The sequence below is a fragment of the Takifugu rubripes genome, chromosome 3 (assembly GCF_901000725.2).
Source record: "Takifugu rubripes chromosome 3, fTakRub1.2, whole genome shotgun sequence".
Lineage (NCBI taxonomy): Eukaryota > Metazoa > Chordata > Actinopteri > Tetraodontiformes > Tetraodontidae > Takifugu > Takifugu rubripes.
The window spans coordinates 12,071,685-12,094,519 of NC_042287.1; the positions used below are offsets into that span (position 1 = coordinate 12,071,685).

Sequence of the window (22,835 nt, forward strand, 5' to 3'; positions counted from 1 at the left end):
ACTGTTTAGACTGAAAGGTTATCGCAAGAAGAAACTGGTCAAAAAGCAGCAGAATCATTTTAGTCACGCGGTGACTATAAATCAGTGGTCAGTGAAGAGTGGCGAATCTGTCTCATGCTGAAAAGGCCATAATATTCATTTAGGTTTGAATATATGAACACTCGTATCAGATCGGCTTTCTGCCAGCACTAATCATCAGAATAAAAACAATCCTTTCCCACGTCTGTGACCAGACAGCTGCACGTGATTCCATCCCAACACAGTCTTTACATTTCCACCCATGAATCTGGGCTGGCCTTTAGCGAACGGAGCTCAGGAAGGGATGCAGAGAAGAAGCCGTAGTAGCAGAACAGGCTCGGCCATGAAGCAGAAGCCATCGTTGTTGTGAGGCCCGTTCATACGAGCCAGCCGGCCACTGGCTCAGATGTTGCTTTTGGACTGGATGTCTTCCTCAAGGAAACTACAAGAACAAGACACCCTGAATCTGAGCTGAGTGTTGGATAACGCTGTCAAGTTCTGACCCACCTGGCAAAACAGAGGAAATGGCATAAGTGCGTGTCCCAGGAGCACGCACACGTGCACATTGCTAAAGGCGGTGTAGAACAGAAAGGAAGCCGAGCAGTAAGACGCCACTGAGCACTGATACTATTTTGTATCAAAACAGGATGTCAGAAGAGGATTTACTCCCCCATGTGTACAAATGCTATATTGCTATTATTTATGTCCTAATGATAAAACTTTCCATCCAACCTTAGTTTTACGACGGTGACCTCCCTAATTGCTGCCATGTCCTCATTAGTAGACCTCTAATTTGTCACAGGACACTCCGAGGTTTGTGTGCAAGTGTGCTGAGGGCGTCCGCAGCCTGCCTTTCATTAGCCAGCTGTGGTTCAGCGGCAAAGCAAGTATGGAGAAGGCCCAGAGCAGAAATATGGAGCCGTTCCAGAACCAGGGCCGAGGCCAGTGTCTGTTTACCGGCCAGACACCATGGGTCAGAGACATAAACATATCAGTCAGCTCCCGGCGAAGACGTATCACACGCAGGGTGACGTGAGGAGAAGGCAAACTGTGAAGAGTGTTTGGGGAAACATCTAAGTGATACTTAACAGAGAGGGCTGTTTGCTCAAATGTTTATTGTACAAACGAACTGCCGCAGCGCCGTGCATCGCAGCGCATGAGCAGGTCCTGCGAGTTGTTAGTGAATGGCTTGGAACGACTTCAGCCTGTAATTGTCTCAGGCTGACGAACCTCAGTTCTATAACGCCTTCGATTGGACTCAATGTGTGCTAATTGCTCTCCTGTGTTTGCAAGAATGTAGCCCCGCCCACATCATAACTTGTTGCTAAAACACATTATGTTGCATTTTGTAACGGGTGCACAGCAGACCTTTACTGAAGCTGATCTAAAGCCTCATTTCTGAGCGATAACCTCTTGTTTGAGTTGCTGGCCATATTGGCCACAATTGCCCTTCGCCCTCTGGTTGCTACTGCATCAACTTTCCCCTCTGCACATTCGGCGAGTGGCGGTGACATCACCCATGGTAATGATGTCACCGCCTCCTCGGGCTGCTGCGACGCCGCTGGTCATTCCGCTATGCCTCGGAGGGCTAGCGGAAGAATGTTACACGTTGTAATCCCTGCTCCACGAGCACGGGCGCAGTTGGAACCCTTTCAGTCATCGGTCTGTTTCGCACTAATGTCCTTCATGACTCCAAAGTGTCTGAGCCGCTTTGATGTCGGCTCCAAGACCAAACCCATTCTTCAGGGACAGGCCAAATTCTCAACTGCTTATCTTGCTCATATCTTGGATTTAGGGGCCATCGCCTCTCCCCGCACTTCCACTGACATGTTGGAACAGGCCCAGTGGTCCCATCAGCTTCAGCCAAACTTCAGACCTGCAGTAAACGTGTCCCACTCTGCGCCATTGAATGCATCGCGTCTGCTGTCAGGTCTCTAATATCAAACTCAATGTGCGCGTGCATCACATGGCGGTGCATACCACCAGGGTTTAACATAAATGGGGATACGGTCTCCTCTGGGCCAAACACGTGGCCACCTGGTTCCATTCAGCCTGACCACAACATACGGTAGGTGCAGACACACACACACACACACACACACACACACACTCTGACAGGAGCCTGTCCTATTACAGATTTAATTGCAGTGATGACAGCAACAGGATAGGCCTTCTGAGATTAAATAGACAATTTTGGCCAGCGACACAGAGATTCAGGTCTGGAATGGAGGAGGGAAAGGATGAGGAAGGATTACTTGATATCCATGATAAAAAAAAAAGAATTAAAAAATGCTCTGATGAGAATTTATGTTAGTCTGCGATCTGTAGAACATTAAGAATGAGTTGTCAAGTTTACGTTATGTGAGTATCGAATGGAGGAGATGTGGACTAGAAAACCCTGACAGCAGATTAGATTCTGGGTGAAGAATGGAGCCAGTGGAGTGCAGGAGGAAAGAGAGGGATGAGGGGAAACGATGGTAGCGTGGAGATTTACTGCGGCGCTAAAGAGATATGAGACTAAAAACAGAGGAGCTGGAGGATTTAATGAGCTTTCTGCATCATGTGACAAATCCTGCAACCTTTGGGACTGAGCTACAGCGCAACTCATCAGGGAGAATGCGTTACTGTGGGAGAGGAGGGAAGTGATAAAGAAGTGGGAAGAAAAACAGTAAAGACAATAAAATCAACAATGGCGATGAGGAGCTGAACAGAAAACAGAGGGAGGGTTTGTGTTTGAAATGGCTTCCCTTGACCCGACTCTATTACATCATAGACGAGCCCAATGGAAGCAGTTTGAGAAGCTGTCGTCGTGTTGTTAAACAGCAGCTGACTTGGACAGTCGGTGAGTTTTGAGGTAGTCGTGTGCAGAAGTTCAGAAGATTCACCATAAATGGGGAACTCTTTGCCACAACTCCCCTGCCAGACCTTCCTGTGTGGCGTTTACATCCCTTTGCTTTGGATTTTTTCCCAATGTAATTCAACATATGAGACCATTTCAATGTTTTCCTGATGAATCCTTAACTTTGAATGTGGGAGAAGAACAGTGAATTTGTTACAGAGAGACAGATAATTACTGATTCATTCCAATGGATCAGAGAGATTCTGGCCTTTAGACTGAAACACATTCAGCTGGAATCGATCACTGTTTCATGGTTGACAGATAAAAAAAGAACCTCTCCTTTCCCAGCAGTGAACTGTCTTAAGTAACTATTCCTTTCATTTTCCCTTGATTTTCTGTATATTTTAATAAACCGGGGGAATTTCAGAGAGCCTTGCCCCTCATTGACACCACATTCAGGACATGTGAGAAACTCTTGAGTGCATTTCTGTGCCTTGCATTACCAGCGTTTGCTTTTTCCAGCTTTCTAATAATGTAGAAACAATTCTTTTGAGAATAGACGCTGCATGTTTGTGTGTGTGTGTGGGGGGGGGGGGGGGGCAGACGTTTGAATAATGCATCAGAATTTTTTTAAATTATTCAAACGCTGGAGAGTTCGAAGAGTTAGAGAAACAAGCAGAACGGTGAAGAGAAGGACACAGTGAGCGGTGAGTGTTTCCATCCGAATGCGACTCTCCATCCTGTAGCCCAGCCAGGTTCTGGGGGGGCGACCAGCAGGGCGCCTGCATCCCCTCTCCCTGTAATCACAGGACTGTACGGGAGAAGCGAGAGAAGGAAGAGATAGTGAGCAATAAAGAAATGTATAAACGGTGGGGGGGTTGGGAAGTATTCAAACCTCTGCTGCGACAAGGTCTGCCAGGGTTCATGTGCGCCGAGTGGCACAGCCAAAGACAACACACACACTATAAATGGAATCCAGAGATCAGTTATCCGATGGGCAGGTGGGGGCGAGTGAAAGACAACTGATGGATGGTGGGAGCGTGGAGGGGAAGAGAAGCGGCGTTGTGGTCAGTCCGGCGCTGAGCTCAACTCTCACAGATGATGCGCAGCACAAACATAGACACTTTTATGAAGGCCGTGTGGAGAGGCAGACATGACAGCGGAGGAGACGTCAGGTCGTGCTGGGCTGCTGTGTGTCTGTACGCATCACTCCAGTGCTGCTGGGGGGGGGGGGCCTTTATGGTCCAGCTGTTGTGTCCTCGTGCTGTACACGATCACACGCTGACAGATGAGCTCGCCTGCTGACCAGACCCCAAAGGTCCTCCGCCTTGTTTTTAGCTCCTGCCTTTAATCACTTCAGCAGACCCACCATAACAGAGCATATTGTTCACACGCTCTCTCCCTCCCTCCCCCCTCTCTCTCTCTCCCTCTCTCTCCATCCCCCCTCTTTCTTTCTCCCTATATGAATTTTCCAGAAGAGGTTTTCTAACTCAGTCCGTCCACACTTTTACTACACCTCTTGCTCACTGCCCAGATGTCTGGGCACCAGAGCTCACAAAGTGAATGCACGCACACACGCGCACGCACACAATGCACTGCACTCTGCACGCTCATATAGGCATCCTGGGAAAATGTACACGTGCCTGCTTCACGTTCGGGTCATGTGCGTGGGATATGTGAAACTTCTCTGCCGCCGCAGCACAGGGAAGAATACATGTGAATCGTCTGCACAAGCTCACACCAAATAATCCTTCCTCATCCATATACGTTGCGGTTCTTGACATTTTAACTGCATAACAAGAATATTAGAATTGGGGGAAAAGGTGATGAAGGTGCTGCAAACGATGCTCCTTTTGGATGACAACAGTCCGAAACCTTTCTGTGCATTCAGTCCTGCATATCGAGGGGAAAGAAAAAAGGGTGAAATTAAAAACAGAAGAGGGTCTAACAAGTCTAACAACTTCAAATATGCATACAGCAAAGTTCAGATTTAGCTGTTCAGACATGGAGACGACAGGCAAACATCTCATTAATTGATGCACAGGACCACTGAAACACATGATGCCTTTAAATTATAGTGGACAGCTATTATTTATTTATGCTTATCTGATCAAAGACCCTCTGGGTCTTTTAATAATTCAGGAATTCAATATACAAATGATCAAACACTTGATTTACTCTGTCAGCATTGATTAATATTAAATTCAAAGTGAGTGTTCGGTCAAATATTAATTCCTTCTCTGTGCTGCCATAAGTTCAGGGGTGGGTTTGGGGGACTGGGAGAGGGAACAGAGGGGCCTGTGTTTATCCTGGCAGGACCAGCAGCTCATGGGTCCCCCTGAAATGGTCAGCTCTCATCTAATGCAGTAAGATCTCCGCCGTGACTGACAGGACCTGCTTGTCTTCGGCGTCCTTCACAATTGGCGCAGCCTGTTTCCCAGCATGCCTCACTCCTCCACGCGGCGTTTAAAATGAAGTTCTATTCAGAGCAGAGCATTTATCAGAGCGCTTCAACTCTACTCAACGCACTTCTTCTCGACCTGAATGGTGTTACGTTCAACAATGTCTCAGAACACTTTACAGAGCCCAGAGCCTGATCCCGAACAAGCAACAGTGGCAGGAACAACTCGTTTTTAACAGGAGGGAACCATGAGCCGTATTGGGGGATGCTAAGAACTGTATTTGACACTGTATTTGGGGCACTGAGAAATTTTGGGGGTTCTTCTCATTGCGGATGTGAAGCCCTGCAGAGGAGTCCAATTTTTCCCTGACTTTGTTGCATCCTTTTTCCAACACTGATGAAACGGCTGGCAGACAGACGATCTTCCTGCCGCCATCCTAACCACAATGTTCAGTGTTGTCAGGGTGGAACACAAATCTACAAATAATCTGTATACATTTGTTTCCATGTAGTGGTGGTGGCGGTGGTGTACGTTTCCAGCAGCCGTTCCAAACCATTCTCCTCGTCTAACTGCATTCAAAAGGAGCATTAACAACAGTGCCGGGGGCCCAGCGGTCTGAGAGCAAACCACGATTACAGAGCCGATATTTTAAGACGTGTTTAATTTTTCAAAAGGGAGGGGTTGTATCATAAATCCTAGCAATACAATCCACTTCACAATACCATCTGCTGTCTGGGAAGAGATTTTTTTTTTCCCACATTGGCATTCAGGGCCCATCAGCAGACTCAAATTCCATTGATTCACATAATTTCATTAGCTGGCATTATTCCCTCATTATAATTGATTTATAGTTGAATGTGGGTTCGTGAAGCTGGGAATTTGCAAAGCAGAGATGCCCAGCTGCAGGGGGTGGGGGTTGGGACGGGTGGGACTTGTTCAAGCAGGGCAGGAGGGAAAGTAGACGGATGGACCAACACAAAAACACAATAAGTGTTACAGGAGAGACACATGTGCAGCCACACTTATACAACTGATACATTGCATGTAATTATACATTAAGCAGTTAGTCGAGTTACTGTCTGGGCGCCCCAGCACTAAATCCCCAGCTGTTATTCCCACAAATCATCTTTATTGAGATGAAGAGGGAAAGATAAGGTTCTATTAACTGCTACAGTCTGAGAAGTTAGCAGCGACAGGCTGTTCTCATCACTGAAACCAACTTAAAATGATTCTTCATTCTGTGGAATTCCTATAAACTGTACGGAACAGCAGCTGCGGACCAGTCCGTGACTGCCATCTAGCGACCAAAGGGGGAACTGTTTTAAATTCCACAAATAAACCGCGATGAATTTTCTTTTTTTCTTTTTTTCTGGCAAAAAAACAGAAAAGGGCTGAACTTTCATTTGTTGCTTCTATTTAGAAATATGAGCCTTTTTGTACAAATCGCCATTATTCGGTTATGTGAGAGTAAATGCTTAGATTTGTTATGCTCTCTCACTGTGCCGTCTGCAGGGAGAGGCGTGTGCTCGTATGAATGAATGAATGAACCCCTTCCAGTCAGATTAACTATCAAATTTCCCGAGGGACAGAGGGAGCGGCTGCAAGCTCCGATATATTAATTTAACCAACGTGGAACCCTGGAACCCTGGTTACGTTTCATTTGGACCTGGGCAGAATTGTCAGTTCTGGTTGCTGGTGCATATCGCCCCCTACTGGCCTATATTAAAACGTTCTGTCTAAAGTAATAATAAATGTTTTGATTTTATTCGCACACCTAAGCATCCGATTTCTAGAATCAAACCTGAACATCTCAAGGTTCCAATGAGCCCTAGAATCCCTTTGCTGTCATGGATTATTCTGCGCTGACAAAATTTAAGCCGCCATTTTCCTCAGACCCCACAGACATGTTTAGTGATATTTTGCTCTGACAGGGTCACATAACCTTTAGCTACTGTCCTAGTTATGCTGCAGTTCCTGGCTGCGTTTCTGTCTGTATGTGCTGTATGTTGTTATGTGATTGTAATGGATAAAATAAAGAATTCCAGTGTTTCTAGTAAAACATGATTGTAAGCATTAAACTAAATTCTGCATTATAAAACCGGATGGGATTTAAATTCAAAGAGCTTCAGGCTGGAGTTTACAGGCTTAAGTTTACAACATTTTTTAAATATTTTTAATTATGGTTACAAAAGAACACACCCTGTAAAGTTGTCATGGTTCATGTATCGAGCAAAAAAATAAACTTGGCACTAAGCTACAAATGTTTATTTTTGCTCTGAAGTCTGCTTTGTAAAAAAAAAAAAAATGCAGATCGGGGAAACTTCACCAAACAAGGAAATGTTTTTCGGACTTTCAGATCGAACTTCAGCACAGCCTCCACCACTCTTTGAAGTTTTGATATACTACCAGGATTGTACTTGTAAAAAAGGAAAAACATTAACTTTCTTTGATTGTTCAATTCTGTCTTTGTACTTTGTTACAGTTAGGCACATAAAAACTGGATTATGAATTGTAATTTGACCTGCAGAACCATAAATGGTTCCTGAAACAATGACTTAAAGGCTGTACAAAAAAGGATAAACTCTTGCACTGTGAAAAGGTTTTGAAATATTCTTTTACATTGTAATGATTTTACTGTTAACAGTTTTACATAGGTACAAAAAATTCTATATAATAATAACAATAATAAACACTATGAAATTTTTATTGTAGCAGACAGCTGAACATCAATATCACCACTAAAGGGGATCATTGACGTTGACCCATACATCTCTTCCATTCCGTAACTGCTTTCTAAAGACTTATTTAACTTTAAGTGCTTCCTTCGTGGTCTTCTAACCAGAATAAAGTCTTAGTTGACTGTAAAACCCTCTGGTAGCTCCACCACAACAGGGGCACAGTCATCCAGGTCTGCTTCAAAGTCCCAGTTAAACTTTTTGGTCAGGTGAGCTTTGAACTTCTCCGCTCTCTTCCGGAGGGTTCCATCTACCCCAGGACCAGATGCAAACTGGAAAAAGTCCTGCAAGAATCCAGACAGTTCTGTTTTTCTTTTCTTTTCACTATGCATGTGAACTGGAGGCACAACAGTTAAAATCAAACTACAACGACACCATTTAAAATATGTGTGACATTCCAAACACGTCCAGAAGTAGCCATTCATTCTGACTGAAGTTTGGGAATTTGTTTATATCAATATTGATAAAATTGTAATGGATGTGCTTTTACCTGCAGTGTAGAGGTGAGGAAGTTGTTCTGAGATACGATATCTACAAAGAAGTCAGGTGGGATTTCTCCAAGCTGGTGGTAAAGCACAGAGATGAGTCCCAGGAAGAGCTCTTTACGCTTTTGTATCGATTCCTCTGACCGGCACAGCAGACCGAGGAGATGCTTCCAGTGTTCAAAGCCTTCATATACGTTTCCAAGCAGGAAACACACAAAGGCAAACTGTAGCTCACCTGAGAGGACAAGGATCAAATGTCATTAGTTTTCTACATGAGGATAATGTAATAGTGTGGCATGACAAGGTTCATACATTGACCTACTGTCACATACCCAGCAGGTTGAGAGGCTGCAGTGAGTAGTTCTTCTCCAGTACTGTTTCCAAGGCATAGCTAAAGTCCATACTGCACTTGGTGATCTCAGCAGGTGATGCTCCTGGAGGGTACGTTTTCTCGGGGATAACAGAGAAGCGCAGCTCTGTTCCTTCCCTCTGTTTCATCTTGGGGAGCCTATCCAGCCCCTCTTTCATGCTTTGACAAGCCTGGTCGTTCCTCGGCTGCTCTGCCCTATCTTCAGTGTGTGTGAGCTGGAGCTCGGGAATGACATCACTGAATGCACACACTCGACCTGAAAGTGGCTGCAAGTTATTGGCCAGCTCACACCTGAGATGGTCAGTGAGGGACACCCATTTCCTCATCACCTCATACGGGTATGGCCCCAAGAAAGGATCCAGGTCTTTCAAGTTGGACCTGATCCGGTTAAGCTCTTCTTCATTCTGAGAGGCTGAGAAATCAAGATCTTCAATCTTGGGATCCCAATTGGCTAACACGATCTCTCTAGGTTTGAGAGAGAGGAAGAGACCAGTCTTTGGGCCGAGTTCTCCTCCATGGCTTGGAGGGTTGGCAGAACAATAATGAAGGAAATGCAGACCCGGCGGGATCATCTTCACACCCTTGAAGCGAGGGCCAACTTGCCAACTCTTGCAGTCAATTCCCAGCAGTGTACCCTTAGGAACACCAAGCAGAACCAGAAACGCTCCCTCTTCGAACAGCCTGCGAGCAACATCTGGATCCATGTCGACTACACTTCTGCTGTCAGCCATTAGCTTGTCTGGCAAGGCTAACTTAAATGTCAAAAATAATAAGCAAACAAAAGAAACACCCAACAACTCTAGAATCAAACTAAGTTTTTCATTTTCAAAACACTCAGCTTAGCGTAACCAAAATGCGATGCGTTCAGAGTGAGAGTTATCACGCTATCTAGAGAATCTTACTAGAATATCTCAAGTTAAAGAGTGCATACAGGTAGGTCACATCATTTAGCCACGTCAGTAACTACACATGCGATATATATGATGATACAGTATTTCAAATCACAAACGGGCCCTTTGTTAGTCCAGACCGCGGCGTATCTTGACTTTAGAGCGTCAGTAAAGCGTTTTAGTCCAAAGTGTGTAACATGATTTTTACTCCTGACGAAAATGATGCATCGCAAAGGTTCCGCCCGGCTCCCAGTTCAGAGAGTACGTCGCTTTTAAATGCTGTATCTGACTATCAACACGGCTATTATTATTATTATTATTATTGTTGTTGTTGTTGGTGGTGGTGTTGTTGTTGATGGTAGTAGTAGTAGTAGTAGTAGTAGTAGTAGTAGTAGTAGTATCAGAGTCAAAATTATACAAAGTATCGCAGGATACATTTTTTTACTTCCACCAATGAGGTTATGTGATATTTATCTGTTTATTAGCAAAACAACTCAAAATATAATAAAGTGAGGTTAATAAAATTTTCAGAATATGTTGATAATAGGACAAGTTTTGGTGATAATCTGGATCCAGGAATTTCCAAGGTCATGCAGAAATAAGATCAAACAGCAAATATGTTGAATGAGGATCTGCAGGCCTTTGACTCTTGATCTTCCAAGGATAGAGGCCAAACGACTCATTTCCCCAACCTCAATGTAAGGGATGGAAATAGCAACAATATGCATGGAAATGATGCGCAGAGGCCTGCACCCTCAGAATCCTTTTCTAGTTGAAATGATGTAATTTGACCTCTGTAGACTCCCCAACATGAATAAATACATTTAAATTGTTTTATTATACTGTATTTGACACACTTCAACAGAGAAATTGTCACGTGTATAACATAAAGATTACTGTCTAATTTGTTCCAACAAGACTGTGTGCATAATCTGAAATTATTAGAATTATTTTAGCTTATGTTTGGTTGCTGTAACTGATAATATGCAATGCTAATATGAAAGTTATAGCTTTTATTACACAAACCTGCTGGAAATTCACTAGGTTCATTAACCATCTCACCAAAAAGCAGCCATCTAAATATATCTAACACACTCGTATGATGTGGTGTGCTGCAAAGTCACTTGACGCACATTTGTTATTTGTAGCCCGTAAACAAAGTCTGAAGTTTCTGCCAACAAGTGATGAGTGCCGTGGTGATTCTGATTAACTTCCTCTTTTTTCTATTTTCCCGTTGGATCCTTTTGATTGATGAACAGGGGGCTTTTGTCCTCTGGGGGGGGAACACAAAGAGCAGTAAAGTGATGTGCTGCAATGCACCACAATAAAACACCTACATCTGTAAAATATTTCCTATTATTTGTTCTGGAGTACTGGACAAAAAAAGGCATCATTTGAACAGATTCAAGGCAGTGTCTAAAGAGGGTCTTCTCACCAGGAATTTAGGGTTGCAGTTTTGAATGATAAGACGCTCCATGTTGTGCAGAGGCTTTGCCAGATTTAGCTGCTGTTTGCCAGTCGTCTGACACCGTGTCTTGTGAGCCATGTCAAAGATGGAAAGAAGGATCCTATGCACCTGCCGTACAGTGAAACGCAACAAAATCAGAGGAAATGGCTTTTTAAATATCCAAAATATACTCACTATACTCACTCTATTGCCCATGGAGATTATTACTATTTATATCACAACCTTTTCCATTTTGCTGAAAACAAAAAGCTGAATTACCTTCTTTGAAGGGCACAGGTCTCTTTCTCTAGAAGTATTATAGGTGTCAGTCAAATTCTGCACAACAAAGTCCAAGTTGATTACCCAAGATGATTCCCCACAAATAAATATAAATAAATAAATAAATAAATAAATAAATAAATAAATAAATCTAGTTAAAACGCTTCCCTTGTTATATCGTTCGAAACCTGCAGCGTTTCACGGGGCACGTGCCAATAAACTGATGGGGAAAATATCTATCAATTATACTTAAGAAGTTATTTTTATACCAGATTCTGAAGCTCGACGAAGATCACCCCAGTGTAGGAGCCCAGGATTTCTTTATAGTTACATCTGTGTTTACCATCGGTCTTGGACACCAACAGAACCAACAGGACAGTGCGGAGCAAAGTTCCGGTCAGACACTATAAAAAAGAAAAAAATTATAACAACGTTAGAAACCTACAGTGTCCTTTAAAAGTCACCGATGCACTTTTGCTCTAGCTGCACAATTATTACGGGCTTTCTTTTAACAAATGCGCTGCGTAATTACGCACAAGATGCGAAAATCTCACGTACCATTTATCATGTTCTACCGTAGGATCCTCACGCGAGTAAAGCCACCTCTACTGGGACCCGTGTTACTCTTTACCTGACCGCGCTCATTATCGCCAACCCCCCTTTTCCCAAGAAGCGGTTTTACACATTATCTGGAAGATAGGTTAACGCGTTCTTGGGTAGATTTCCGATATGGTGCCCCACGGTGGGTCTCTAACATCTCCAGGTCATTTGCTAAGATTTCCGATCTCTTCACGGACTGTTGACGTCGAGCGTAGTGTTACACCAAATTCCAGCCAGATCATGTCGAGGAAGACGTGTGTGATCAATCACCAGCTACCATCCTTTAGATTTCGACGGGAAGACACCACCTGGAGCGAACTCCGGAGAGAGAGAGAGCGGTTGGAGCTGAGAGGAAGTGCAGTGGCAACCCTAAATAAGGAAAGCGGACGTAAATGTGTTATTAAAGGTGGATCCGAAGTGTTACGAGTGGATCTGTCTACAACTTCGGCCCGGAACGGCCAAAAATGCGGAGAATTTGACGTGGGCGCATCCGTGGGAAATAAATGTTTGGGGAAAATGGCCAATAGAAACAAAGCGCATTTGTCACGAAGTTGGTAACTTTTATTTCACAACACATTTTAATTGCTGTTGTATTTGCTGTAAAATCCGTTTTGGATTTATATTTAACTGAAACACCAAAAAGACTGAAAAAACAAGAAATGTGTTGCACCCACTGAGGAGTCCTGCTTGGATGCAAAGAGGAGAATAAAGCACAATGACCAGATTCAATCACTCATCTCGCTAGGACATGTTTATTCAATGGATGATATTTCTTTTGGGCCACAGATACAGTAAAAAAAAAAACACAAACTTCACATTCACATCAAATTAACATACTTTCCTGACAGGAGATATTGTTTTGTAAAGAATAAATGGTTTATCCTAATATTTAAGTCACAATGATGCATGTTCATAGGTATTTGTTGCAAAATTGGGGATAAGAAGAGTCCTCCCGGTGTTAGTCCAAAATCTCCAGTCTCAGAACGCGTTCTTGATCTTCTTGGCTGCCTCCGCTAAAATTTCACCAGTTTTCTTTTGCCAGTTCAGGACGTGTTTGGACTCGGCGCACCACAGCTCACCGTGTCGTGGCTCTGCATTCTCACAGCGCTTTCGCACTTCTTCCTGCTGTTCCTGTTGGATGAGCGAGGTTGCAAAAGGTGAATTCGACACGCTTGTAAGCTTATCTTGTGTTTTATAACCGCAATGTCATTTTTGAAAGCCAAATTACATTTTTTTTTATTGCGGCTGTTTTAAACCCTGCATAGAAGGATATAAGATGACTTACTTCTGTGCCGTGCTGCAGCTCAAACTTGTAGAAGAAGGCCCAAGCATCTCCCAGGTCTGGTTCAATCTTCACTGTCCTCAGGAACCACTCTCTGGCTTTGGTGATTTTGCGCTCACTCCAGAACAACCTAACAGGAAGCGGCAGAAAATCAGTATAAATTCAAGCAGGTCAATGACTACAGAGTTCAGAGGAAGGACAAATAACAGAGGGAAGACTGGAGTCGTACTTAGCCACAGCGAGCAGCACGTGGGGATCATGTTCACACTTCTTCAAAGCATCGACACTTTTCGTCTTCCTTTGTGGTCTGGCCTCCAGGAACACGGCCTCTGCCCACAGAATACCTTAGAGGACAGACACAGGAGCAGAATGGCAATGAGTCTGCTGCAGAACACTGACTGCAGAACAAAAAGCCAATTTTGTGTTTTAATGACAATTAAAACAGGCTGCTCGGGCCAGAATACAAACCACTCACCTGAATTGGGGCACTCCTGCAGGGCTTTGGCCATCAGAGTGCTGGCGATGTTCTTCAGTCCAGCCCGGAACTCTAATCTGACCGACTCCAACCTGTTTCGCATGATGACCAGCAGACGTTTTAACTTGTGACTGTTTTACAATATTAGCTCATATTAACTGGATTCCATGTTGGATTTACCGGTAGGTAAATCATCTTTCATTTAAACGATTGTACATTTCTGTAAAAGTAAAATGGTTACATGACACAAATAAGAGCAGAATGTGTCACCATAGCTCTGGGCTCTGTGGATTCTTCAGCCGGGCCTTCTCCAGGATTGCTCTGGCTCTGGTCAGCTGTCCCACTCTCTCCTCAAGATGGGACATCAGCAACCACAGGGCCACCGAGTGGGGGCACTTTTTCAACTACAGAAACAAGCACACTCACTATACTGCTGCTATAACCGTGCTTTGAAACTTTTCATTTCCTCTGCCTCACCCCTTGGCTGTAGGCCTCTCTGGCCTTATCCGTGTTCTCACATTGCTCTTCAATCTGGCCTCTCATCATCCAAAGCTTGGGGAAGTCCTCATAATGCTTCAGGGCTTCTGTGCACAGCTCTTGAGCAGCCTCTATGTTCCCCAACACCCACTCCAACTTCACAGACTTCATAAAAACCTGCACAAAACATTAAACACAAATACTTGCAATGCATTTATATATACAAACTGAGAAGCAGCTTCAGCAGCAGACTCCTGCAGCCTCGTTGCTCGAAGGAACGGTACAGGAAGTCATTCCTGCCGTCCGCCATCAGACTCTATAACTCATCCAAATAACAACAACTGTGTAATGTTCATGTTGTAATTTTATTTCTAATTTATTCTATATTTATGTATATATGCTTATAATGCTTATAATATGTATATATTATATTATGTATATATTATATATATGCTTATAATATATGCTGTATATATGCTTATAACATTCTAATCTTATCTGTATTTATTTTTTCTGTCCCTTTACTCTGCATACGCTGCTACTATAATTCAATTTCCCCACGGGGATGAATAAAGTTCATCTTAATCTTAATCTTAATATCAATGCAACACTTCCTCCTGAACGTTCTGCAATGTTTCTTTTCAAACTCTTCAAACACAGCTTTCCCAAAAAAGACCCTAAAATAATGAACCGCATCATTTAGCAAGCGTATCTGTCAGCTGCTTATCTGGCATCTTATCTCAGCCAACACAAAAAAGGCTCTTTCAGTGAGCAAATACCGCAAATACAGTATCTCAGATTACAGGAAGTGTGAAGGCTTAAAAAGCTCTACTGACAGCACCTCTCAACCCCAACACAGTTGACTGTTTTCCGGTAAGCAGCCTGCGAGATCTCAAGCTGATGACACAGCCTTTTTGTCAAGGAATTCAAGAGGGAATCACTGAGACTCTGCGAACACTGGTTTTAAACCAAAGGGGCACAATAAATAAACCAAGGAAACCCCAAACACAGGAGTAAGAGCAACAATCCAAACGTTTTCAGCACTTAAGCCATCAATCATTTCTGCCAACACCACAATCCAACAAGTATCTGATCACATCCCAAAAAATAAAGAGCGAACACAATGTTAAAATACACCAAGAGTGCAATAAAGCCACTTAACGCCACAGCCGACAGTTTGAAGTCGTCCACCTTTCCTACCGTTTCTGCTTCTTACCCTGGCTGTCGGTGCGCTGCTGCGGGCCTTGGCCAGCAGCCGCCGGGCCCTTTCGTACTCGTTATTCTCCGACTCGAGCTTGACGGCAGCCAGCCAAATTTCTTCGCTGTTTGGGTTTGCCTAGGGAGCAAACAGGGAAACAAAACCGACTGCTATGGAATGAGATGTAAAAGGATGTGGAACAGACAGGAAAGAGGAAATCATTAGGCGAAAACATGCACACTTGACAAATATTTGCAGAATCCCACCTGAAAGGCCAGAGCAAGGATGCTTCTGGCTGCAGGCACATCCTCAGCCAGCCACTTGGACTTGGCTCCCATCAACCACAGGACCTCTGCTTTGGGACAGTGAGCCACAGCTCTTTGGAGCAAAGCCTCCAAAGACTCCCTTAAAACCAAATATTTGACAGGAAAACAGAACTTGTCATCAACAAAAAACTTGAAGCTAAAAAGACATGATTTCATCAGAATGGGTTAATAAAAACAATTTTCTCTTGTCACCTAGTGCCGTGATTCTTCTCAAAGTAAGCAGCCCTCAGCCAGACACTCTTTTTACTGGGAAACACCTGCAGTGCATGAGCATAGATGGCCCTGGCACACTCCAGAGCTCCATGGGCCACGCACTGAAACATTAAATCAGACACAGCCCTTTTAGGTATGTCCTGGTCTCAATGGCAGGCATTTAGAAAAGTACCCCTCCAACCATCTGATGATAAGAAAGGCATGTGTGCAATCAATCAGTCACACACTCACACTCTCTGCATCCTCCATCCAGGTATGTTTGCGATCCTCCTCCTCAATGCCAATCCCAATGACAGCCCTTATTACCGCTTGACAGGTAGCAACACTGCCCGCTTTGTCACACTCCTCCGCATCCTAGGAGGAAGAAACAGAAAGTAGGATTTCTTTTGGCACAAAATGCTGGGACACTACATTTGTGTGATTTATAGAGGGAGAAATATAAAAACGAAAGATCTTTTGATCACAAATGCATAAAATCAGGCCAATGAAGCACGGATGAATGCATAAACAGACTAGGCCAGAGGCCAGAGGTTGTATAACTCTTTCAGATTGCAAAAACAACTTAAGAGCAGGAAATCTTTGTAGGTGTTGCCTCGAATCACACTACACCCAAATCAAACAGCAGAGCTTTGCCAAAGTATACTGAAACACTCTTGGCTCCTGACACTTGATTATGCCCATTTAGAGCGATGAATGTGCAACAATGAAAACTGTATTTCTCCATTAGGAGCACACCTGTATCCACTGCTCTCTGTTGATCTCCACACCATTTGCACGGAGAGAGGTTATGGCTCTGTCTATGATCTTCTCCACCATCTGAGTGTTGCCATTGGCTTCTTCAAGTTTGGCAGCCGTGATCCAGATGTGCCGATCGGTGGGAATGTTCTCTCTGGCTTTGTTCAGGACCCGACGGGCGTTCTCATACGTCTCTAACCGGGCCAAAGCTAACCAGAGCTAAAAAGGACAGATCGCAGGGTTTAAGATTAAGATTAAGATGAACTTTATTCATCCCCGTGGGGAAATTGAATTATAGTAGCAGCGTATGCAGAGTAAAGAGACAGAAAAAAATAAAAAAAAATAAAATAAAAATAAAAAATAAAAAATAAATAAATACAGATAAGATTAGAATTTACAGCAAGACTAGAAAAATAGGAGGTTATAATATGTGTAGGATAAGAAACATACCTCAACACTAGTAGGACAACACTCCACAGCTCTGCTGAGCATAATCCTGGCATCCTCTGGCTCCTCCAGCTCCACTGCCGTCTTCCACAGCCGTACCGATTTGGAGACATTCTCCAGGGCTGCAAATGGCACAAAGCTAGCTTTGTTAATTCAGTATAATACGCGAGCATTGTTTGAACTGAATAATCAAAGAAAAGACCTTTCTGGTGTCAAAAAATGTGTTGAAGGCTCTCAGTTTAACTAGCCTGATATTCAGGAAAACAATGACTACATTTAAAGTCAGGATTGTGCCTGATTAATATGGCCATACATTTCACCACTTATATATAGATATACAGTGGATTTAAAACAAAACATTGAAAGATTTCCAGCTCTAATGTAAGGTGCTTCACAAGAAAATAGCCTTGTGGATATAAAAAAAAATAATTAAAAATTAAAAATACAACTGTTCAGTCACTTGTAGCAGCAAAAGACCTGGGAAATTATAAAAGACTACCCAAACGTTATTAATCTGACTATATCTAAATGGACTAATTTTTTTAGAGAAAGACTGGATTTTGTAATAATTACAATAAATAACTTGACATATCAATTTACTTGATGACACAGTAAAATACTCAAAATCATAAACCAAAATTCCGATTAAAGATGTGCTGCATGGCATATTTTCCAGCCATATTTTTTCAATACTATGTACAATGGAAAAGGGGAAAAGGGGCAGCTACACAATCCAGCAAACCAAATCACTAAACAGCATATCCTGCCCGACGTGATAAAGTTGAACTTGTGTATGTAGTGGAGCCAAAGAAAGCTGAGGCAACAGAACAAGTAGAGGCGAATATGGCCCGGCGCAGAAAAAAACCTCATCCATCTCTGTCAGTGGAGTATGCTGCTGGGAAGTACTCCTGCATGTGTCTATGTGTGTGCGTGTTAGGGCAATGACACTATGGCTCAGAGTGCCCGGCCTTGAAAAGAGGCCAAAACCACAGCTGCCAGATGGAACTCTGTGTGGATGCAACTCTGTGCATATGTGGGAGGGCATATTTGTAGGGGCCTTTGTTAAGAGATTAGACAAATGGAGACTGGTTTTGATCTCTACGCTTGGATGTGCAACACAATCCTTTGTAATATTTTGCAAATACTTAGAAATGTCTAAGGAAAAAAGGATGGTGTATACCCCTCCTGAGGACTCTTTTCTTGGCTCTGACATCAGTCTCCAGCTCAGCTGCTCTGATGTAGATGCGGACAGACTGAGGTAGGTGGCGGACAGCCTGGGCAACAACAGCTTTGGCTGTATCACCTGGTTGCAGCCTGGCAGCCTCCAACCACACGTCTTCACTCTAGTAGTCACAGAGAAATACAAGTTTCGCAATCTGCAACTCTTGCTGATGAACAAGCATCAACATTTAAGACTAGACTTTATTGAGCCCTTGGGCTATTACCTTAGGACACATCTCTGTGCCTTTCATGATGAGGTTCCTGGCCACCTGTATTTTACCAGTCACCTCCTCCAGCCTGGCTGATGCTATCCAGGCAGGGGGGTGATGAGGGTTGGTCTCCCTCACTGATTTCAGAAGAAGTCGAGCCTTCTTGATGTCACTTCACAAGCAAAAATATTATCAAATAAATAGAAATCACACACTGAATACACCAAAGCAGAGTATATTGAATAAGTGTGTCACCAGTGGGCGCACCTGATGTCACCTCCATGTGTGGGGATCATGGAGTTGAGATCTGTCAAATAACCTTTGGGATCCACCACCGTCTGTCCGCTCACCGAGTCAGACACCTAAAGAAGGATGAAAAACATAATAACTTCAACATCAGAGAGTAATAGTAGCATAAACACTGGTAGAGGGCAAAATACAGATAACTACCTGACTGAGCCTCATGTCCATCAGTGTGTTCCTCGCCTGGCCAATTTTTCTCATGTCCAGGTCACCTGTCCCAGGTGTCATCAATCCTGGGGTCATGCTTCCTGGATAAGGAGTGTTCAGACCTCCCAGCTGGGGAAAAACAACAAATGGTTGAGGAGAGTAGGATCATGCTGTTGTTTAATATCACAGGTACAACCCGTAATTCCATTCCATTTACTGTAATCAAGAAATGTAACATTTTTATTATTCTTAAATGTATTTATATGTGTATATAACACATGGCTTCTATATTTATCATTACAGAACATAATTTAGGTTAATTAGGTCTGTTAATGGCTAAAGTCGATCACATGGTGAAATCCTGACTCCCACTGGCAAAGAATGGAATTACATCATGAGTCTTGAGCAAAAAAAGAGATTTTCAATAAGTCTGTGTTCAGAATAAACACATTTGTTCACTACTATACTGACCCCCTGCAGAGGGTCAACGGTCGTGTGGTTTTCTCCAGACTGCAGGTGTTTGGAGAAGAAGCTGTCAGGCACAGGGGTGAGTTTCTCATAGCGGGGATTTCTTTGGCGTTTATTCCTGGCATCTCCAACCTCAGGAATACTCAGCCATTCCTCCTCTGATACCTCTGACAACTTTCTCTGTAATAAGATCAGATTTTCTGTAAAGCGTAATTCACGACAGATAAAGCAATGAGGATGAATGTCCTTAAGTTAAACAATTCCTGTCACTGTACCTTTAGATCTGAGAACTGCTGCTGGATTTTGGGTCGTTCCATACGATATTTCTCGATTTCTTCTTTTTCTCTCAGCTCTCTGTGAATACACACAGCACATAAAAGGTAAACATTCGTATATGATTTAAATCCTGCAGTGTCACTGGTCCCTGCTATGGAGGAGGAACAGGGCTATCTTTAATAACCTTCGCTCTTTGCGTCTCTCATCCATCCTCTTGTCCAGTGCTGCATATATAGCATCTGCCTCCTCGTCATCTTTCTCATATGGCCCACTTGAAAACAAACTACCAGCATATCCATTAAACTACAAGAGAAATAATACAAGACAAGGTGAGGATGTAGCATAGACTTATAAGTGCTGACACAATTTAGTCAAACTTAGTTTGGAAGCACAATTATAGACACCTCATCATAATTTGTGTCATTCAGATCTTCATCATCATCATCCTGGCTCTTTTTCATTTGATCCCCAACGGTCCTCTTCCCTGGGGGTGCATGTCGATCATCCACTGGATCATTGGCATCTCGGGCAGGGCCAATATCAGATCGGGTAGTAAAACCAGTTGCTCTAAAAGGCGACAAAAGTCATAGAAACACCAATGTAAAATTCAATTCAACAATAAGAAAACTTCATTTGATCATTTCTTACATCTATACTCAAATTTTCATTAAATATGTCGATAGAATTTAGTTATTTCAACTCCAAACAAGGTGTGATTTTTGTAAAATGTGTGTTTTTTATAAATGGATGTAACATTAGAGGGTTTCTGTTAGTAACCATCGTGTTATAAGTAGTTAGCCTAGCTTAAGTTAGCTCACCCTCGTCCCAAACCGGGGACATAACCAAGTGGTGCAGGCATCCCCAGGAAAGGTTTCTTCTTTTTCCCCATAAGCGGGGAGGCTAGAGGCATAACCGGGGGGGCGCCAGTGGCCCCCGCCGCCGCGGTGCCTCCCGACGTTGTTTTAGAAACAATTTTGGACGCTTGCTTCCCTGCAGCGCTCGCCATCGTTGATTCTACGCGGACGCCTAAGAGTCGGATAAATAACAGCAGCACTTCCGATGGCTGCTTTACCTACTGGGTTTTGTTACAGCGCCCCCACAGGTCAGGAGGAGTAATGTCGCACATTTGGTTTCCCTCCCATTCCTTTTGTGTCCCTCTGAGTTAGTTAATTATCTGATTCCGGAATATACGAGATTATACGTTCCTGTTTCCAGTGTGCTATTTAAACCATGTCTTTGTATCATTTATCTATTTCCACTGGAAATCCAATGATCCACTACAGCCACGAGTTGGCGCCATACTCAAACACTTAACCTTGTTAACCAAGAATGTTTCTGTTTTAAAATACTATTGACAATAATAATAGTAACAGCAACAGCAACAACAATAATAATAATAATAATAGCCATAACAACAACAATAATAATGTTTTATTTGAACTGACCTTCATAACAGTCTTTATAACATGGTAATGTGAGTTTACCTTTACAAAAATGAATTTGTTTATGTATATGTATTTAATGCGATACAATATCCCTATCTTATGCATGGTAATTAAATTATTTTCAAAATCATATTCAGCAGGATAGGCCTTTTGTATTTCATAAGACTTTAACTGTCACAAAATGAAGCACAGCTGGGACTTGAATTAAATCCTGCGAAGCATTGGTAATTGCTGTGTCCAAGACAATCTAACAAGAAAAACAATGTCAAAGGATTACTGTTGCCCAGTTTAAATGTCCTCTCATCATATATTTTCATCATTTTAGGTGGGTCAAACAAGAAATCTACATTTCCAAAAAGCAGAATGTGGTGTTACTCAAATGTATTGCATATTGACTGGAGTGAGAAAAGACCAGCATTAACGTTACATTTTAAAATGCTGGTCTTTTCTCAGAGAATATGCAACATTATGGAACCATGTGACTGAGCGGGAGAGGATATTAACATTCATATTACTGTACTGTTTGTACCGAAGTCACACATTTGGAGGGGGGCTGTTAAATAAAAACAGTCAGAAATAAAATTAATTACATTTGAACAGTTCTTTTCTGGGTTTAGTTTCCTGAGATACAGTGAAGTCATACATCAGTTAGTTTCAGTGAGGTTTAAGTCTACCCTCACTTTGAGCTTCTGCTCAGGCCTTTACATTTTTCTTCTTTCACGTTGCCTTGAGGGCATACCGTATATAGATTCACTTCTGGAAGAAGCGTGTTATGATAAAAATGGACTGTCAAATTCATTAGCAGATATATGTATAGATCCCACAGCCAAGCAGCTATTTAAGCATGAAGCATAATTAAGGCCTTGTAGCCTCTTTTTGCAGAAGTGGGCTTGAATTCACAGAAACACCGGGTCAGTACCCAGCCGAGTCACTCATGTTCATCAAATCCCTGCTTAATTCTCACGAATGTGTGTTCATTTATCTTTTTGGTGACAAAAATAAACACAAGTCCCACATCATCCTACATTTAGTCAGCACCAATTGTGTGTGTTAATCAGTGTAAACATATTCAGCAGGAAGCCTCACAAAGGCGGCCCATTCAAATGTGTCGATAGCTTGTGGTTCATGCCAGCCTGATGTCTTGCCACCATAATCATTCCTTTTGATACCATATTAGGCAGTGTCCCTTGCAGAAACCCCTGGGAGCAAAAAACAGGGTGTCGAATGAAAACACCGAACAGAAATAGGAAAATTGTGGTTTATTCATGCACTGCAGAAGACTCATGCTCGCTGTATAAGAGCAGCAATATAGCGATATTTCTAGTCGGCGTTACCAATCCTTGTGTTTTCCATTACATGTCACCAAAGATCTAAAGACTTTTTACTACAAATATCCTATTTCCCATCCACAGACAGACAGAAATTCAATGGAGAATATGTGCAACTATTACAGATTTACTTTTGTGCATTACCTTACAAAAGCACACCTCCACATACTAAAGGCCCTGACATCATTTCCACTGCCTGCACAGCACAGACAGTTAATCT

The 22,835-nt window shown here is 42.9% G+C and overlaps 2 protein-coding genes across 2 annotated transcripts; both read right to left on the reverse strand.

The window, feature by feature from the left end:
• Positions 1-7,854: 7,854 nt before the first annotated feature.
• aar2 (AAR2 splicing factor) lies at positions 7,855-9,951 on the reverse strand. The gene is made up of 3 exons (XM_003963336.3): positions 8,812-9,951; positions 8,485-8,714; positions 7,855-8,278 (listed from the first exon to the last, which is right to left on the reverse strand). Exons 1-3 carry the CDS (start codon positions 9,578-9,580, stop codon positions 8,111-8,113), a joined length of 1,167 nt encoding a protein of 388 aa, XP_003963385.2. The 5' UTR covers positions 9,581-9,951; the 3' UTR covers positions 7,855-8,110.
• Positions 9,952-12,794: 2,843 nt separating this feature from the next.
• Positions 12,795-20,899, reverse strand: prpf6 (PRP6 pre-mRNA processing factor 6 homolog (S. cerevisiae)). The gene is made up of 21 exons (XM_003963337.3): positions 20,661-20,899; positions 20,247-20,409; positions 20,027-20,145; positions 19,842-19,920; positions 19,570-19,746; positions 19,099-19,227; positions 18,916-19,010; positions 18,664-18,820; positions 18,399-18,561; positions 17,222-17,340; positions 16,772-16,990; positions 16,268-16,390; positions 16,016-16,137; positions 15,764-15,902; positions 15,516-15,635; positions 14,300-14,476; positions 14,093-14,226; positions 13,823-13,914; positions 13,577-13,691; positions 13,351-13,477; positions 12,795-13,196 (listed from the first exon to the last, which is right to left on the reverse strand). Exons 1-21 carry the CDS (start codon positions 20,846-20,848, stop codon positions 13,044-13,046), a joined length of 2,910 nt encoding a protein of 969 aa, XP_003963386.2. The 5' UTR covers positions 20,849-20,899; the 3' UTR covers positions 12,795-13,043.
• Positions 20,900-22,835: the final 1,936 nt, after the last annotated feature.

Excerpts from the sequence above, each read along its gene's own strand:
- aar2 (XM_003963336.3), bottom strand. The coding sequence starts at position 9,580 with ATGGCTGACAGCAGAAGTGTAGTCGACATGGATCCAGATGTTGCTCGC. Across the intron at positions 8,715-8,811 it reads GCAGCCTCTCAACCTGCTGG|GTGAGCTACAGTTTGCCTTT; the intron begins GTATGTGACAGT and ends TTGTCCTCTCAG. Across the intron at positions 8,279-8,484 it reads TCCTCACCTCTACACTGCAG|GACTTTTTCCAGTTTGCATC; the intron begins GTAAAAGCACAT and ends GGATTCTTGCAG.
- prpf6 (XM_003963337.3), bottom strand. The coding sequence starts at position 20,848 with ATGGCGAGCGCTGCAGGGAAGCAAGCGTCCAAAATTGTTTCTAAAACA. Across the intron at positions 13,915-14,092 it reads CCACAGAGCCCAGAGCTATG|GTTGGAGTCGGTCAGATTAG; the intron begins GTGACACATTCT and ends CATGCGAAACAG. Across the intron at positions 13,692-13,822 it reads GCAGGAGTGCCCCAATTCAG|GTATTCTGTGGGCAGAGGCC; the intron begins GTGAGTGGTTTG and ends CTGTCCTCTAAG.